We start from the raw sequence: 19541 nt of genomic DNA on the forward strand, positions 1-19541 counted from the left end.
CTGTCAGAGCTTCCAGGACAGATTATGCTCTTGCTTTTCACCTGGGAATGTTCCCTTTTATCTTTTTTTTTCTTTATAAGACTTAAATACAGTGCTTACTTTGATCCATAGCTAAGTCTGTTCAGGGTTTTTGGGTCAATTTTTTGACTAAATTTTCTAGACTTATACATGAGCATATACAGTAAATTATTGAATGAAAAGAATGTGAGCTCTGTTTAGTTCTTGGGCCCAGAATTCATTAAGTCTAAGTACTCTAACAGGGCTTCCTATGTAACAGCACTGCAGTTATGAAACATGTTGCCAAAGGAAGTTAGGCTGACCCTCTGTTCTGAGCTTCTGACAGGTAACTAAAACAGTGCTGTTCCATATGGCCTTTAATGTTTGACACTGGTCTCTCTTCATTGTTTTGAAATTTTATTTTAGGATTGTTTTAGACTGTTTTAAAAAGTTTTTAAATAGTACCTCTTAATGTGTTTTAAACCTTTTAAATCTTTATACTGGTTTAATTTTGTTCATCAGTGCAAGAGTTCTTGTGGGTTGCAAGTTGATACAGAATACCTTAAATAAATGAATGAATGAAAGCTCATTGGGTAGATGCTGGAGTTTTAGAAAAAAACATTACACTTGTCCCTCCACATTTGCGGCTTTGACTTTTGCAGATTTTATTATTCTCTCTAAGAACATCTAGGTCCTCCAGCACAACTCTATGGTCAACTTTAACCAAAGGTTACACTGAAGAACCTAGAGATTCCTAGAGAGAACACTTTCACTAGGCATTTGTAGCTCCTCCAGTGCAATTCTGTGGTCAATTTCTGGCAGATGTTTGTATGGACATACAAAAAATGGTGAAAAATGAGAATTTACTTTCTGTTCAGATAGGCATAGATTCTTTGCTATACTTGATTTGATTTTTATAACAAAAGCAATATGTAAAGATCTTAGAAAAACAGAAATATTAGCTAAAACTAACTCTGACCATAACCCTGTTACTATGACAATGAATATATTACAAACTGAGTATAGATGGCAATTACCAGACTATTTGTTACAAAATGAGGGAATAGTTAAAGAAGCTAACAATTAAAAATTACTTTAAAGAAAATATGGGAAAAGGAGCTGACATAAGTGTAGTTTAGGAAGCTAGCAAAGCTGTCCTTTGGGGCTTCTTTATTCAAAAACAACGTATAATCTTGAAAAATAGGAATGCAAAGATTAAAAAATAACAGATGAAATAACCAAAAAAGAACAGGAAGTCACATTAACTCAAAATAAAGATAAAATTATTAAACCAATTAAAATTTCTGGCAGATGTTGACCACCAAGTTCCACTGGAGGACCTAGAGATTCCTAGAGACATAGTGTTTTTGTTATTTGCGTTTTTTCCCCACATTCACAGGGGTCCTGTGCCCCTAATCAAAGTTAATGTGTAGTAATGAATATAAGCAGAATCCACAAGTTTCAAATCTGCTTATCCTTTCTTTATTAAAAAAAATATATGGATTTGTCAGAACTAGCCAATATAAAGATGTGGGCAGATCCAGCAATTCCTTGTCAGTTTAAAAGTACTGATAAAGAAACACAGAGCAAAAGCCTGGAAAATAGCTTCCCATTCATTTCAAGAGAGCAGGGATGGATAGCTGTAGATGTTTTGAGATTGTAACACCTGCCAGTCCATACCATCAGCTATGCTGGCATAGTTCAATGGAAACTGCAATTCAGAAAATTCTAGAGGAGCATGCGCGCACACACACCCCTTTCCTTGTCTATCAGGGAGCTCTGATGCTACAACAAACTAAAAATCCCAGAATTCCATAGCACTGAGCCATGGTAGTTAAAGTGGTATCAAACTGCCTTAATTCTGCAATGCAGTTGCAGCAAGAGATGCACATTCCAATTCAGGATCACTAACAAGTTCATGAGACTACTTCACCATAAATAAAATATGTAAATAGAACTAGACAAGACCTTTTATTTAAAAAAAGGGGGAAAAGTGATGTTATAGACAATTTTGTAAAGCCAAATGCAAACACCAAACACAAAAAAAGGAAGAACCAGAAGCCCCCCCCCCCCCAAAGATGCACCTATAGCCTAAGACTGTTTCAGTAGAAGCTTTTTGTTATTAGTTGAAGGCTAAGGTGCTGCTGAGAATAAGGACAACCTTTCCTAAGTAAATAGTAATATGACTGTTCTTTTTCTGGCTGAGCAATTCTCTTTTTGTTATTACAGTGCCTCCCACTAATTGTAGGCACTTAATATCATCATCCCAAAACCCATGGGCCAAGTCATTTGTACTCCATTGCTAATTTTGCAATATATTGAAGAGATGCAATCCTAACAAGAGAAATATCTGCAGAAGAATTCATTTCATTAATGTGGAACGTTCCTTTGCTGATATGGAATGGGAGAAGGGAATAGCCAAAAGGCCCTTGATAATGCACTCTGATAATTAGTTTAGATTAAAATTAATGAAACCAACAGCGGAACGCATGCTAGAAGGGATGTAAACCATATATGTAATCTGTGAGAAAAGGGTTGTTTGTTAATGGAAACTAGGCGTTTAATTTTATTTTATCATTATGAGATTATATGGATATTCATATTAGCTTCAGTTGAGGAACTGAGACTGGGGGTATGAGAAAGATTGGGGGTGATCTACCCCAACCATCCCCAACTGGATGCCCTCCAGATGTGTTGGACAATATTGCGCATCATTCCCTGCCATGAGTGAAATTGCCCCTGCTGAGTCCAGGATGATGGGGTTTATTGCCCAGCACAACTAGATGCCAGCTGTTCTCAATTTGATGGCCTCTAGATATGTTGGACTATCTATCCATCTTCAGCAACCATAATCACTGGTCATGTAGATGATAGGGATGAGTTCTGTTTATCTCAAATGGAGGGAGAGAGATAACACTTCTACATGTGTGGACTCCATTCCACTCAGTGAGAACTCCTTAATTTAGGTCTGTTTGTTGGGTCAAACCATTTGTGGTGCATGAAATCTGTGATATGATGTCTCAACATTTCTTCCTTTTTTATGTAAGATTTCCATTTTCCCTTAGAGGCTACTCCATTAATTTAACATGATGTGAATGCTTTATGTTACACTAACACTGTTTTAGATTATGTTCAGTTTTAATGTATTTTAATGTATTTTAATGTAATATATTTTAATCAATTTTAACCAGATATATTTTACCAATATGCTTGTTTATGGACCATAATAATAAATTTGGGTTGACTTAAAAGCAGCCATTGAGACTTCATGTTCAAAGCAACCAGGATATGAAGGAGTGAGGAAACCTCCAGATGTTTTCTTTAAATAAAAATGTGTTGGGAAATGCAACCATCAAAGAAATGTGATATTTCATCAAATTACAAATACTGTTCACTGACTCTGGTGAAGCTTGTCTCTTTGCACTCCCAGGCTCAAATACATTTTCCTTTGTAGGTGGTGATGATAGCTTAGCTACATAACTGGGTTGAGAATAGGGATGGAAAGAATATTCAAAAGTATTGGAAAAAATGGTAGAAAGACATGGTTTTTGATGGTTGAAAAACCCTGAAAAGAAGAGATTCTGCGCTGACAAGAATCTTCATATTTTGAGATTTATTGTGCATAAAAATCACGTGATTATTTTGTGTACAAGAAAGCACTTTCTGTGAAGGATATAGCATTTTCAGCAAGGAAAATAATATGTCAATGCAGAACTATTAATTTCTGCACATAAAACGCTTTTTACTTTGCATCATTGCAACTAGGGATTTATTTTGCATAAAATTCACGTATGGTTGCTTTGCATGGAAAATAGTATTTTCTTTACAGAAAACAGCATTTTCTGAGCACGAATTAATATTTCTTCATTGCAGTATTATTTTCCACACACAAAAAAGTTGTTTTCTGTACAGAAAATGTTTTCTGCACAAAACAAGCACATGCAATTTTTTGGCAGAGTAAGTTGCAAACTGAGATAGCCTTCAAAAATGTCATGGTTTTCAAAGACTTTCTCACAGAAAGAAGAAAACTGCTGAAATTACTCAAGAGGAAATTTAGTGAAGAATTGTATCCCTAGTTGAGAAAAGCTTGAGGGACAAATCTCAGGGGGGAAAACAGCTGATAGAGAGACAGGTTAAGAATCTTCTTCTCCTTTCCATCTGCCCTACCATCATATTCTCCTGAGGGCCCTTTACAAGGAAAGAACAGCCTATGGTCTTACATCATGTGTTGTTACAGTACTAGTTGTTTGGCTTAAGTGTCTGTTTGCTTGTTGGTTATTTCTTACCTTTGTATCCCTTTGTATCCCTTCTTTCCTCCAAAGTGCTTAAGTCTCAAACATGGTTCTTCCCATTCTTATTTTATCCTTGCCATAACCCCATGAGGTAGACTAGGATGAAAGATGGTGACTGGCCTAAGGTTAACAAGCTTTGTGGTTGCATGAGAATTTGAACCAGACGCTTTAGTCAATAGAGCCAACATTATGTATGAGCAATGTTGAGCTAAGACCCTAGAAGACCAGGAATTGAATTCAAACTCTAGGATCGGATAAATTGGAGTCAACATGAAGGCACAAAACAACTCCTCTAGACTAACTACTATACTGCATTGCTTAAAGAGCTGAGTCATACAGTAACCAAGTGAAATGAGTTAGGTACAGACTTCATGCAACATTTTTAAAAGCTCTTTTATGTTTTTCCTTTCCAGGTGAGTCCAGTCTCAGTGAGAGCTCAGAAAAGCTACTTAAAGTACAGAAACAAGATGTGCTGCGCAACTAGATGGATTGTGTCTTAATTCTTTCTCCTATTTTGAGAAGGAGAGGTAATTTGGGGGGGGGGGGGTATTTAGTTCTTTCTTATCAATGCCGTTTCAGGAAGAACAGACCTGCATTGTTTAATGCATATTGGCATCTCAGTGAGTCCCATTTTTATAAATTGGAAAAGGAAGCTGAGAGCAGTAATTGCTTAGTGAATCACTCGGCGAAGGACAAACCTTTTAATCCAGCTTTAGAAAGAGACCAATCAAGGCTGTACAGAATCACCATGCAGGGGAAGCACCTCTGTACACCAGTGGAATGGTAACATTTATGTCACATCTAGGCCAAATGTGTTTTGTTCAAAAACAGGTTTCTTTAGGGTTTTCTTTCACCAAATACCATGGAAGGGGAGAGTAAGGCAGGCATTTGAAAGAAAACAACATCAAGCAAAGAACATACATAGGCTGGGGTTTGGAAATGTTTCTTGCAGGAGGATTAATCCTCCAGAACTCCTACATCAGCATGGCTGGTGGTTGTGCTAGATTGTGAGTCCCAGGACATACCCTTCAACATTTCATAACTCAAACCCAGGATGTTTGTGGCCAAGCTACATCTGAGTGTGGCCAAGATTCCAAATATTATTAACAAGGAGGAACAGACAAGTTAGGAGAGGTTGCAGAAGTTTGGTTTTTTCCCCTAACCCTACTGGGAAGGGCATGATTCCACCCTCTCCTCTATTCTTTTCCCTGATAAGATAATCGAGTGCAAACTAATTTTGCACTTGAAACTTGGTTTACAGCAGTTGAAGTAAGCCAAGAGTGGAGGGCGAAAGTAAGAAAGAGGGTAAAGATATTGGAGCATTGTAAAAGTAGCTGTAAAAATAGAACAGTAGAGGATACTCTGAGATTGTCCCTTTCAAAGCAGGACAATTGGAGGGTGTGCTGGGGGTTGTAGCTCCCCCTCCCCCATTATTTTTCCTGACTTTGGGACAAGAATACTGATAAAGATAAGTGAATATAAAACACATTTGAAGACATATCTCTTCTAGAAGGCCTATCCAAACAGTTTTTAAACATGAATTTTATATTTAATTATTGTCTTATATATTGTAATATAAATATTGCACAGAGACGCAGCTTAATATGTGTATTTTATGTTTACAATTGTGTTTTAACTATGTTGTAACCCACCTCGATCCGTGAGGCGAGGCGGGTAAAAAATAAAATTACTACTACTACTACTCTAAGCTCCAATGCAGTGGGCTAGACTGGTATAGTGGTTTGAGTGTTAGACTATGACCCTTGAGACCAGGGTTTGAATCACTGGTCAAACATGGAAAGCCCACTGGGTGACCTTGGGCCAGTCACATTCTCTTGGCCCCAGGGCAACCCCTCTCTGAACATATCATGCCAAGAAAACCCCATGATAAGTTGCCTTAGGTTGCCATAAGTCAGAAATGACTTGAAAGCACACAACAACAACACAGCTAGCTACAACCAACTATTAGTTCAAAAGGGTCAACATAGAAGTAGTAGTAACGACAACAATAGTGTTTATTTATAACACTCTTTTCACAAAAGGAACACCAGATATATATATATATATATTCAAGAATGAAACAATAAAAGCCAACACTGTTAATGTACTAAAGATAAATCCTATGCTAAGTTTCATAGCTCCTCTCAGCATCTCTCAAGTTGAGATACAGTGCCTGCAGCCTGGGGCTTTTCTTACCCATGCAAGCTCTCTGTCATTTAGAACTAAGATTCCAGGATTCTAAATAAATAGAGAAACCTATATGGATACAAAGGCTTTCATACTAGGAAGAGTTAGGAAGGGAAAGACAGCTGAAGGTTTTATAACCCTCATTCTTCAGGAATTTGTCAGAAAAGCATGTAGTACCTTTGAGACCAACTGAAATAAAGAAATTGGCAGCATGAGCTTTCGTAGACCAGTGTACTTCCTCAGATGCATTTGCAGACTGAAGTCTGCAAAACCTCATGCTGCCAACTTCTCTATTTCAGTTAGTCTCAAGAGGTGCTACAAGAGCTCTATGCATACTGATTCTGACTAACACAACTATATCTTTGAATTTTATCAGGAAAGATTTGCTTGTCTGTGAGGGGTGACCTAGTTGAAATATCTCACTTTCCACAGAGGAAGAAGATGAATGATAACATTTTCCACCCCCTTTTAGGGATGGGAAGAACAGAGAAATAAATTTATATCATGTTTAAGAGAAGAAAACTTACTTTTTCTCCTGTTGCTACTCCTGCTGATGTTTCTGCTGCTCCTTCTCTTCCTCTTCCCCCTTCCTCTTTAAGCCTAGTAAAATTAGGAGATGAGCTGAACTTGGAAAAGCAGGCCACAGCTGAATGCTTGCTTTGCCTGAGGAACTCAGTGCCCAGAGTGATGGGCAGAACAGAGGAGAAATAGAAATTTGTGTTTGCAGGGAGAGGGGATACTCCTTTTTTCTTCATCCATCTTGATGAAACCTGATAGGCCTTTAACTAGATCCTATGGATACCAGGAGATTTGATTTTTATTATAAGTTATCAGTGGAATTCTCACATTACACATCTGTAAACCTTTCTTTGATTCAAGCAGTTATTTCCTAACAAAACAAAACAGGAAATATCCTATTTCATCTCCCTGTCTTTATTGGTGTACCATTTCATGCAACTTTGAAAAATAAAATCAGTCTTAAGACAAGTAGAGGCTGAAAGCTATATGATAATGGAAAACAGTTTCTCTTTTCTCAGTGTGTATTTAGTTGTCTTTCTAAATTACACATTGTCTTTACTCTGCAGTTAAATGGGCCATTTTTCTGCAACAACTACCCTCATTCATTTCTCTCCTTTTATTTTGTTTGCAGGATGAACAGAAGAGCATGAAAACATCTTCATTTCCCATAAAACTGTTACCTTCTCTGTTAAATCATCCTTGGACTATCTTCTCCGTCTGCAGAACTGAGAGACAGAAATGTTGGCATTAAACATCCCAAAGCCCTGAGCTGGTAACTCAAGGCACTTAGAGCAACATTCAAGATTCAGAGTTATTTTATTCCTTCTTCAGTTCTGGCATCCTTAAGGTAGCTGGAATACATTGTCAGCCAACAAAAAAGTGGTTTATTTCAATCAATGAAGTCCAGTCACTACCATACCAACATGCACAATTTGTGCTTACGAAAAACAAAACCTGACTTGCAGAGACTTCTCAAAAGCCTACTTTTGGTGGATAATATATTTAGCACTTCTAAATTATCAGGGATAATTTAGTGAAGTTGTTATAGAGAAGTTGCAGTCTTTCTTCTTGCAGTCCTCTTGCATAATGACATTTACGTCTGCTTGTACAGATTTTGGTTTTTTTAAAAAAAACAACGGAATGGTGATGGGGTTTCTGAAAAGCTATACTGCCAAATTCAGGAGTCGTACAAAGCCTCTTGAATAAGGTAGTGAATGTGTTGTTATTTTGTCCTTACATGATGAAAATCTGTTGTTTTAGTTGACCCACCATTTTTTAAAAAGGGAAAAATCAAGCCGATTAAGCTAGTGAAATCATACTAGATCAGAATGTATGAGAAGGTTCAAATGGGTCTTTGCTGGGATCTAGGGTGAGGCTTGGAGATCAAGCATGTACTTTGCATGCAGAAAGTTCATTGCATGCAGAAGGTTCAAAATATAATCCTTGCCAACTCCATATCTAAAGGTTCTTGAACAGGAGGGTGACACAAAACTTCTTCCTGCAATCCTGAAGTTCTGCTACAAATCAGAATGAACATTCGTAGTCTAGACTGATTTATAGCTTGACTCTCTTCAAGGCTGCTTGATATATTCATATTCAATGCTCTCTTCAGAGATATGTTGTGTAACAGACCACTGGTTATTTGAGTACAGGATCTTTATTTCTTCAGGACCATGTGCAAAATATTCTGTGAGCAACACTGTGGAAATAATTCAACCCTAGTCTGCTTGCCACAATGAAGACAGTGTTGTGACTGCGTTGGTTGTACCCATGGAACTGTGGCAACTCTGCATGGCTACGTTGGCTTCTCCACTTCTTGGCTCCCCCCCCCCCCCTTTGATCCATTCCATGCTGTCAGGAATGGTATAAGAGAATACCAAGAAGTCATCATCACACATATCAGTCACTAGGAAAGCCATATATGAACTGTGCACATTAAGTATGTGTTACTCAGTTTAAGTGAGTAACTGGTGGGTGCACAGAGACTAAAAACAAAATGCAGGGTATTTTTTAAAATGTGACAAAAGGCCAGAATTTTTGCATTTAGCATGGACTTTTTGTACCGTGCAGTATGCAAAGGACATTTAAAAAATAAAACTGTATGATATACTGTATAATACAACCTACTATTTTGCTAAGTTGTTTTCTTTCTTTATGTGTGTATACACCCATTTACGTACACACACTGCTACTAGCAGGTAGCACCAAGAATCTAGCTCATGTACTATATCTTCATGCTTATGCACAATTGCTTTTTTCATTATAGTAACTGTCGCAGTCAGTAATTTGCTTTGGAAGAAAAATGGATGAGAGATGCATCAAATAGGTACGAATATTTTGGGGCTAGCCCTAGAGGTTACTCAGGAACACCAAAGTTCAGACCCTTTGGAGCCCTGCTGTATACATCAGTCTGCTTCCTCCACCAAAATGAAAGAAAGACATTATGACTGGGCTTGCTTCATATATGTGATAGATCCCCACATACCTAAATCAACGCATTATTCTGAGGCATTGATTTTTCAGCCAACTCTGCAGAGCCCTCATATAAATACTTTAAAGAGATGTGATGGATTGCTTATGTCATCTCTGTTATGTAAAAATATTGCAACTTTGTTCAGTTGGCTTCTCTATATAAGGAGAGAGATGAAGCACTGCAGTTCATGAGTCTAAGTTGGGAGCTGGAAGATTAATTTGAACAAGAAACTCTACAATTTATATCCCAGTATCTGTTTTCATTGCCAGGTCTTGATTCTGATAAGTGGAAAGTGGGATCTACTAGTGCATGTTCTAGTACAGGAGTGAGAAAATTGCTACCCATGGGTAGTATGAGGCCTGTTGAGGCATTTTGTTCTCTGATTTCCAGAACCTCTGAACACGCATTCCCCCATGTGGACAAAGAAAATATAAGCATCCAAAGCAGCTCCCAGACCTGAAACATATACAAGGACCCCCCAATTTACAGGAATGCTGTTTGGTAATTTTAGGCTCTGGACTTAATGGCATTATGAGGGCTGGTGGGAAGATTTTAGTGAGTCCCACACATCATTTTATATCCTTCAAAATGTGGTAAACCAGACCTACTGCATTTAGGGGCCTTCTTGCTCATTCTATTAAGCAGAACCTTGGATGTGAGTCCCAATTCGTCCCCAGATGAGACAACTGGAAATGTGATAGCAAGAAGTGCCAAAAAAGAATATGACGACGACGATGATGATGAAGAATATTGTGCATGACACTATAGCCTGTGCATTGCCAAAGATTTAACAAACAAAAGTGAATAATTCTTATTTTCAGAGAAAGCAGTGGATAACAAGATGATAATAGACAGCTCCTATTCCTTTTTTTAAAAGGCCTACACAGAAGATATCAGCGGTGACCATCTCAACTTTAGTCCATCTCTTATAGCTGAGGAAATGTTTTCATTCTTTTGTAATCCAGAATGAAGAAAAATGCACTTGGAAAGGTTACTTGAAAAAGATGGAAACACTTATAAAAGTCACTTTTTGAACTACAAAACCCCAGAATTCCCATCGGCAGAGCTGAAAACGCTGAAAACTGCAGTTCAATAATATTGGAGGGTGTACATATTCTTCATCCACATGTTGCCTAATTCTGAAACCATCGTTATGCCTTCTTCTAGAAGCCATCCTGAAAGGGCACTACAGCCATCACCAACAATATATAAGGTTCCCAGATTTCATTTGCTTGGGAGCAGAACTGAAATACTAAAACAACAAGAACAAAAACCAACCCTAGTATAGGGAATGCTTATTTTCTTTTAGGATAGTGTAAATGCCATGGGGGATGGGTAGGAAGAGGTGCAATCTGTGCCTATTATATTTGTGTGTTTTTTAAAAAATAATTATTAAACCTGAACTGGTTCTTTATGTTACCATTACAAGCCATGTTTTTCAGTAAAGTGCTATAGCAGGGGTGGGAAGTGTTTGGCAGTGGAAATTGTACAGGCCCACTGCCCCCTTCCACAGCCCTTGTTAAAGAGAAAAAAGGTTATTCCTCAGTCAAAAGGGAGGGATGGATCCAGCCTGCAGTGGTCCAGAATGGGATGGCTGTGGTTCTTGAGCCCTCTGCAGTTGCTCACTTGTATGGTACAGAAGATTAAGTCCTTCTTGCCGGTATCTTTGAAGTTGTCCCTGGACAACCAGGGACAGGGGTACGTTTTACATCCTTTGCTGGTTTTGCAAGCATTTATGGCTCTCTGCCTTGCCTCATCTGGCCTTTCCTGGGCACCTGTGTTTAGATTGCCTTTTCTCTTCCAAAGCCATGTGACATTTAGATGTTAGTAACTAGTTTTGTTCATGGGAATATGTGTGGGGTTGGCCCCAGGTTTCAGGGAGTCCTGGGCAAAGTATGCTCTGATGAGCTTTCTGCCCTCTCAGGGAGACCCTGAGACTGTGGTGGCAGTGCTCTGAAGCTCAGGACAGCACTCAGTTAAATGCCCCACAATTCCTCAGAACAAGGGTAAGTTGCAAATGACATTGGTTGTTAAAAATGGTGACTTCATCCAATTGCTTAGTACTACTCTGGGTGGAGGGCCAGGCACCTGAGAATGACAAGCACTGACACTGGTCCTGGAAATGGAGCAAGTTTCCATTTGTCCCTCTCCTAAAAGCAATGTTAAGCCTCTGACTTAACTTAAGACTTTGTTCTGCTCATGGATGGATGACTTTGGAGTTTATCACACGGGAGGAATTTCTTTTAATTTCGAATGAAAAGAAAGTGGGGCCAGAACGCATTCATGTGAATTCACTAGTTCAGCGAATTTACGTGAATTCGAATTGCGTCCAAACTGACTTCCCATTGCCCGAAAATAGCTTACCATTGCCCGAAATTGCGTGTGGTAGTCTATCACGCAATAATGTGAAACCACATGATTGCGTTTGGATTGCCATTGGATTATACTTCCAATTTCCCTTGTCTGATAACGTCCTTTCTTAAATGGAGGAATGACTTCAACTCACACAACACTCCTTTTGTGCATGGAAGTGCCTTCGTTGAGCAGAATGAAAACTTTGGATCCAATCCCAACCCTCCTGCAAACACCATTAAAACCAGCACTACACACATAAAATCTTTTTTTAAAAATTTTTTTTCCAGGCAATAGAAACTGGCAAGGAATAGTCTTGATGTCTGAGAGAATTCTATCTGCTGTCACTTATTGGGGTTTTCATTGTCATTTCATCATCAGCTGAAGCAAAAGAATTTGCCCTAATTTTGAATTGGTATCCTTTTAATGCATTGTCCTAACCATTTCATCAGTCAGAAGGAGGGATTTGTGCCAGCTATACTGAGTTAGCACCCATGAACCCCAGTAGAGTTGAAATCCACAAGCCACATCAACATTGTGCCAACCTCTATGCTCAGTGTTGTTTGCACAGTGAGATTAATATAGATGGTTATTACAAAAAGGGTGTTCTGTGGCACCAAACCCCTCTGTTTGGACACTACTTCTTTTTCTTTAAAAAAAGAGACACACATACAGACTCGCACACACACACTCTGCATTACAGATGTAAATCTACCCCTATTTTGTTCTTGTGAGAATAATTTTTTTAAAAGCCCTCTCCCCAAACCTACAAAACTTTGATGCACCTTTCTATGATTTTCCACATTTTTTGACATCTTTGGCATGAATTTGGTGAAGGACTCTATTTTATTTTTTGCACAAAATGCCGCATTTGGGAGAGAGGACAACATTTTATTTGCCGTTGCTACTGCTGTTATGGGGGGGGGGAGAGTACTGCTCTTTTCAATCTTGTGCAGGGTCAAAAAGTCTTGCAGCAGTTGTTAATTTTTTCAACATATTGAGATAATTTTTGGATGCATTGAAGCATCCTTTATCACTGCAAGTATGAATATTTGTAAGCATTCTTTACATCCCTATTAGTACTGTGCAATCTTACTTTACTCTGTATTTCCTATTACTGTCCTTTCCAGAATCATTTCCTCCCATGTGCAGACACTGTAGATCAGTTGTGCATTGGAAAAGTTTCAGATCAGCAGAACTAATGTACACAAGTTAGCCAGGACGGACAAGGCCTTAATTAACAAATGGATCATATTGGATATGCCAGTATGGCAAATGCTGAATTAAAAATTGCCAATCCCTTCACCAAGCTAAAGTGCTCAGAATTCTTTGTGAGGAATGATGACTCTTGTATAAAATCTGTACAAATTTGTGGTATACTTTAGGCCTTATACAGATGTGTCCCAACAAGCACATACCTCACAAAGGCCTTATGGAAGGTGTGTTCCATTCCATAACAAGGAACTGTTGCAGAGGTATAATGTCTAACATTTATTTGTTTTTTATATTTATCTTGAGATATATGGTGTACTCTGTAATATAATCATGGATTATGCTTTTGGCATTTTTAAATTTTTAATTTTCAGTGTGGAAAGCCATCATGGGATATATTGGGGCTTAATTTTTTTTCCTGCTGTACTTGTCTATGATAATAAGATTGCTAAATAAATTATATTGAAAAGCAATGTTTGTAAAATATTGACATGTTGATACTGCTATATATCATGGAATCAATTGGCCACTGCCTATAGATGTGTTTGCCAAAACTGATGCAACTCTCATATATATTATAAAAGATTACCATTGGTTTCTGTGACTTGTGGTTCAATAATTTCATGCCCTACTTCTCTCTTTCCTTTCCCTGAAATCATGGAAAGCACCCACAGTTTGAGATACCAAATCTTTGGATGCTTTTTGAAGTTTACCTCCACATGCTACTTCTGACCTCATTCTCTCTTGCCAGCTTCATCTCTGGATTGTCTGCTTTTGAGAGTGGAAATCCATTCCCCATCACATAGATGCTCATCTATTTCATCACTGTCATCTCTATGAAAAGAAACAAACAGAAAACTCTACAAAATCAAGCAGAACCTGTGGCTAAATAATGGCTCTCTTATACTTCTTCCAGCTGAGTCACCTGAAACAGGAAATGGTTCATTCCCAGTTCCTGCACCAATAATGTGGCAAACTTGAAAATGGTGATTACTAATGTGTCTCAAACTAGTGTCAATAATATGGATGTATATTCCCCCGAATTAAACTGTTTTTCCTCCCACAATGTGATTGGCTGTACAATCAGACTTGCAAATTGAGGTTTTGCTAACTTTCAATGACTGATCACAAAGCAAAGCAAGAGAGACAGCTGTTGAAAATCATGTGCTGTGATGAGCAGACATATCACTTGAAGAAACACTTCTGAAAATATATATGATAAATGGATGGTCTAGGTTGACTCTTGTGTCAAGATTCAATGTTAGTACAAAGTGACTGCTATAACTAGATAAGTGGATGGGAGAACATGCTATAGTTGAAGGCTGGGATGTATATTTGAATGGAATATATGGAATATATATGGAATGCAATAGGTTTTTCTTTCATGTATGATTTAAGTTTATATTATTCACTTGCATAAAGAGAACGTCTTCTTTTTTACTTACACTTATCCTCTGCCACCTTTATTTCTCTTAACATAAGAAGATATTCTAAGAGTTGATGTATATTCATGCCTTTCCCCCGTGGGGCTGGTTTGTAGTACTTTCCTCATCCTTCAGATAAAACTGCTAGCTTTTGGATGTCTGTTGAAACAGATTTTAAAATATTTAAAACTAATCGAGTGATTTGCAGCACAATTCTGCACATGCTTTCTCAGATGTAAGTACTATCAATTTCAGCAAGTCTTCCTTCTAAGTAAGTGCGCACATGGTTAAAGTCTTGTGAAGCGTTGTTGTTAGGTGCAGAGAGCCCCAAAACTGGGCCCTTTCATTTGTGGAAAAAAGTCTTCATTCCAGGAGAGAAACCCATTAACAGAAGAGGAGAAGGCCTTCTTTCACTAACTCTTTCTTTCTCCTGCCTTCAGGTAGTCCCTGGCACCATCTTCTACATGGTTCTGGAGGATCCCACAAGAATTTCAGTCTGTATTTAACTCTGTGACCTAAATCTATTGTTAGTCTTGACTAGGGGAGGACCATTGAGTCAATTTCGTTTACTCTTGCTTGAATAGGTTTACTCTAGTTGGGCCTAGCCAGCAGGATTTTAGTCTATAGTTTGGCTTCAAAGAGAGAATTAGGAAGACTGACATTCTCAGAATCATGAGCAAGTTAGACACATACCACAAATCAGTAGTGTTTATGTATCAATTCCAGTTGAATTATACTTTGGCTTTTAGTAAATAAGGAGGCAGACACCAGCTGCACTCTCTGCAAGAGTCACTACTTATCCTGTTATATTTTATAGGTTGCAAAGACATTGCTCTCTCATTAGACTGCTACAGAGGTCAGATCAATGAGTGATGACTTATCCATGGCCCCATCTGCTCATGGTGATCCCATCCCATTTTCTATGTTCTTTTGAAAAATTTGAACCATAAACTTTGGAACTGAATTGATTTATCATTATCATCATAACAAAGCATGGCAATTATGACATATGCTTGTAAACCTATCCCCAAAGGGGGTTGTCTAAAGATGTCTCTTGATAGCACTGGTGCAAAATGAAAGTTGCTATGATGAAGAACTTTAAGCCACATGGAAAGGGTGCTATTACATCTGTCTGTATATTGCAGAGTTTGGAACAAAATGTAACAAATGTTTACTTATACTTGTAATATATTCCTTCCCCAGTAACCAGTTGATAGGTATAATGTCATGCCATTTGTAGAATAACTGTAACTTTTAAATAATTTCTATAGTTTGGTGTATGCGCCTCATTCAGTGATGGAAGAAGAGCTTCTCATGGTTCAAATGCTGGGTTAGGCTGTTCCTTGTGCTTTTTCATGGGTCTTAGTTGAGACAGCAATGAGGTATTCAGGAGAAAATCAGCAATGGCCAAAATCCTATTCAGCAGTTCATATGCATTCCAAATGCACATGATTCAGGTTTTTTGGGTGCAGGCTGCCAAAAAAACCACTTAACCCAGGATAATTGGGTTATATACAGTATAATAAATTGACACTAGTGTAGCACTGCACTGGATTTATACTATAATGTACTTATACTGGAGCATGTTGTTGTGTGCTTTCAAGTTGTTTCTGACTTCTGGCAATCCCAAGGCAAACCTATACAGTGGACCCTTGTTACATGCTGGGGTTTGGTTCCAAGATCCCCTGTGAATAACAAAATCCATGGATGCTCAAGTCCCATTAAATATAATGACATAGCAAAATGGTGTCCCTTATAAAAAATGGAAAATCAAGGTCATTTTGGAACATTTTCAAACCATGGATGCTTGAATCTGTGTATAAAAAAATCTGTGTATAAGAAGGGCCGACTGTACTAGGATTTATTTTTATTTTATTTATTTATTTATTGCAAGATTTGTTCAGAGGGGTTTGCCATTGCCTTCCACTGAGGCTGAGAGTGTGTGCCTTTTCCAAGCTCACCCAGTGAGAATCCATAGCCAAGTCAGGATTTGAACCCTGGTCTCCCAGCAGGCAGGCCAACAGTCAAACCCCTTTACCACACTGGCTGTGTCATACTTTGCAACATATTTCAAAGGTGAATTGCCATTCCTAGGGGGTTTCTAAGTGAGAGAACAGAGGAGGTTTTTTTGCCAGAAACAAGGCAATCTGTTTGAGCTTAGAAGGATATTGTAGGACTGCCTTTTGCTACCCTCAGCTAGAGATTCACTTCTGCTAGCACAATGAGACCAGTGGATCCAGACCTTATGAATTAGGTTACAATTCTATCTCACTTTCCTTCAATGAGCTCAAGGTGGAAGATTTTGTTCTCCAGAGCCCACTCTGCCCTCACAACATCCCTGTGCCAAGTAACTGTTGCATGGTAACCCCATGGGTTTCACGGAGGAGTGAAGACACTGACTGAAGTAGAGCTTATCTAATTTAAAAATTACAATTTATACAGTGGGCAGTCTTGTACAGGGGTACCTTGCAAACGTTTGAACAAACCAGCTGAGCGCAACTACATACACTTAAATGGATTGTCTTTTATTAAATGCAAGAAGACTTCATCCCACACATTGCAGTTTAATGAGGTTATGAATAGGACTCCTCCTTTCATTGCTGTTTCATGTATTACTTAAAAGTTGTCTCTTCAGGCTCTTGCTAGAAGCTAATGACATTCTCTGTGTCATTTCTAACTTTGATGAATCCTTTAAAATGTAAAAGATATTGTTCATTACTGACATCTCCAAGCTGTGGGATGAATTTTGTCTCCTAGGGATATTACTTGTTCTGTTCACAGATTTGACAGAACGCGCCTACACAATATGAAAGAAGGCTGTGATTCCAAAGAATAATAAACAGTAATTTGAAATATCAGTTCAATGGTTCATGTCTCACAGAACAATATGACGTTGCCCACAGGCCCAATAATGGCTTTTCATCCTCCCGCCTCAGTAATTAATTGCAGCATCAAAGATGAAGATTATTGCAGTTAATATCTTATCATTATGAGATAATAATAACTGCTGCCCCCAATGATTATTTTCTTTTTTATCATAAATGCATTTGTTACATATGTTACTATAGATGTTATAAAGGGGAAAATGCTATTTTGAAGAAGGAGAGATATAATTGTAATAAACAAATATTTGAGGCACTATCCAGTCCCCTCTTGCAGGTAGTGACTGCATATAGAGCACTGGTGGACAGTGGCTTCGATATCAGCGGGGCAGAGAATCCACTCCAGTTATTGAACTTCACAGGAGCTATCCAATGTCCTGAACCTTGGCCCCCAACTAGATTTCACAACTAAAATTCACACTAAAATCTGTATTTACCATCTCACAAACAAATGAACTATCAGCCATCACTGATGCAGAGTACTTCCATCGGTCAGTAGTTCCCAGCCTTTGGCCTTTCATTTGTTTTGGACTTCAGCTCCCAGAAACCCCAGCCAACTTGGCCGACAGTCAAGAATTATGGGAGCTGAAGTCCAAATCATTTGGAGGACCAAAGTTTGGAAACCATTGCAAACTGAGCCCTTGCTGTCACCTGTCACTTATAACAGAGAGTTTCACTGGAAATCTGTGTCCACCTGATATATTGCCTTCTGGGTCCCTCCCTGTTTGATGCAAATTACTGCCTCTTTATCTTTGCACTGCAATCCAGTGGGTGGGAAATTTCAAGAGACCATCTGCACACAGCTGTACTATTACACAAAAGTGCTGCACCTGCAAAACAGTGCAGCCTTAAGCTGCAAGTGTGCATGTACTTATCTGAGAACAGTGACAGCTCACAGACCAAGCAGGGGGTGCCTCCCACAAAATGGTCTACAGCAGGGGTGGGCAAAGTGTGTCTCTGGGTTCAAAAAGTATTCTTTGTCTCCAAATATCCCTAAACACGTTTGGGGAATAGAACTAAAGGGGGGGGGGAATAGGTCCAGGAGAATTTTTAAAAAACAGGAAGTGGATGGAAAGTGACTTCCAGGTCCATTCCTAATGCATTTGTTTGTTTGTTTGTTTGTTTGTAAAATACTTCTTCTGTCTTACAAAAGCACAGAGGAGGCAAAAAAAAGTAGCAAGAATACCAGAGACAAGGAGGATGGAGGAGGGTCTAAGATCTCCTGAGAAGACCAATGCATCCTTATAGTCCCAGCAGTTGTCCACCCCAGTCTATAAGCTGCCCTTTCTCATGAGTAAGAGTAATGTGGTGGTCAGAATCCTGGAATCCTAGGAAGAATTCAGGGGTTGTGCTGTTCACACACACACACACACACACACACACACACACACCACTTTTCATAAGAAGGTATCCAGTACCTTCTTACACAAGTAAAGTACGATAACATCCAAAATCCATAGATACCTTTATTAACTAACCAAAATGCACAAAATGCATGATGCAAGCTTTCAGAGCTCCACTGGTTCCTTCATCCAGCCAAGGTTTTAAAAATTGAACAAGAGAAAGACATAGGCCAACATTCTGCCAATATGATGTTACAGTTGTTCTCGGTTATGATGGTATGGAGGGATATCCATGTAGGCAGAGGGCACTCCTCCTTTTTGGCCATGTGTTTGTTCAGCAGTGCATTCAGTGTTTGAGAACAGTTCCTCTTCTCTCATGCTACCGTTCCTAGTCTTTCGTGCCTCAGTCCGCCTAGTCTGGGGACCCACACTGCATGTAAGTACTTTGGGAGAAATGTATACTTCATCAGGATCTCAGCCAGTAAAAGTTAGCTCAGAGTAAGCATGCACAGGATTCTGCTAACAGTATTAAATTAGTCATGGGCCTACCCAGACAGATGAACAAGTTTCAAGTTTCATAGGTGTGGGTGCGTATGTGCAACACAGAAGAAAAGGAGCTGACTTAACGTGTCTCTAATATTGGGGAATTTCTTTGTTCCATAGTGCCCTTCCAATTTCTGAGACTTGCCTTCTGGCTCAGCCAGCTTTGCAAGTATATGCTCTATCTCACTTAACTCTTCAAAGCAGAATTCCACCCTTGGCACATGCTTTTTGCTCTTCCTTTCAACACTTCAACACACCAGCCTTTTCTAATATTTTGTTGTCCTTTGGACAGCTGAGGAGCAAAGAAATTCCACAGT

At 38.7% G+C, this 19541-nt stretch overlaps 1 protein-coding gene across 1 annotated transcript in view; it reads left to right on the forward strand.

Annotated features, from left to right (window-relative positions):
• Positions 1 to 8966, forward strand: part of PDE1A (phosphodiesterase 1A) — a 199586-nt gene extending 190620 nt beyond the window's left edge. Inside the window, exons 15-16 of the mRNA XM_089519624.1 lie at positions 4703 to 4816; positions 7627 to 8966. Coding sequence (XP_089375750.1) covers positions 4703 to 4773 — 71 coding nt within the window. The 3' untranslated portion in view covers positions 4774 to 4816; positions 7627 to 8966. The remainder of the gene's footprint in view (positions 1 to 4702; positions 4817 to 7626) is intronic.
• The last annotated feature ends 10575 nt before the right edge of the window (positions 8967 to 19541 follow it).

This window comes from Sceloporus occidentalis, unplaced genomic scaffold (assembly GCF_023333645.1).
Source record: "Sceloporus occidentalis isolate IW3139 unplaced genomic scaffold, rSceOcc1.0.p SCAF_4, whole genome shotgun sequence".
Taxonomy (NCBI): domain Eukaryota; kingdom Metazoa; phylum Chordata; class Lepidosauria; order Squamata; family Phrynosomatidae; genus Sceloporus; species Sceloporus occidentalis.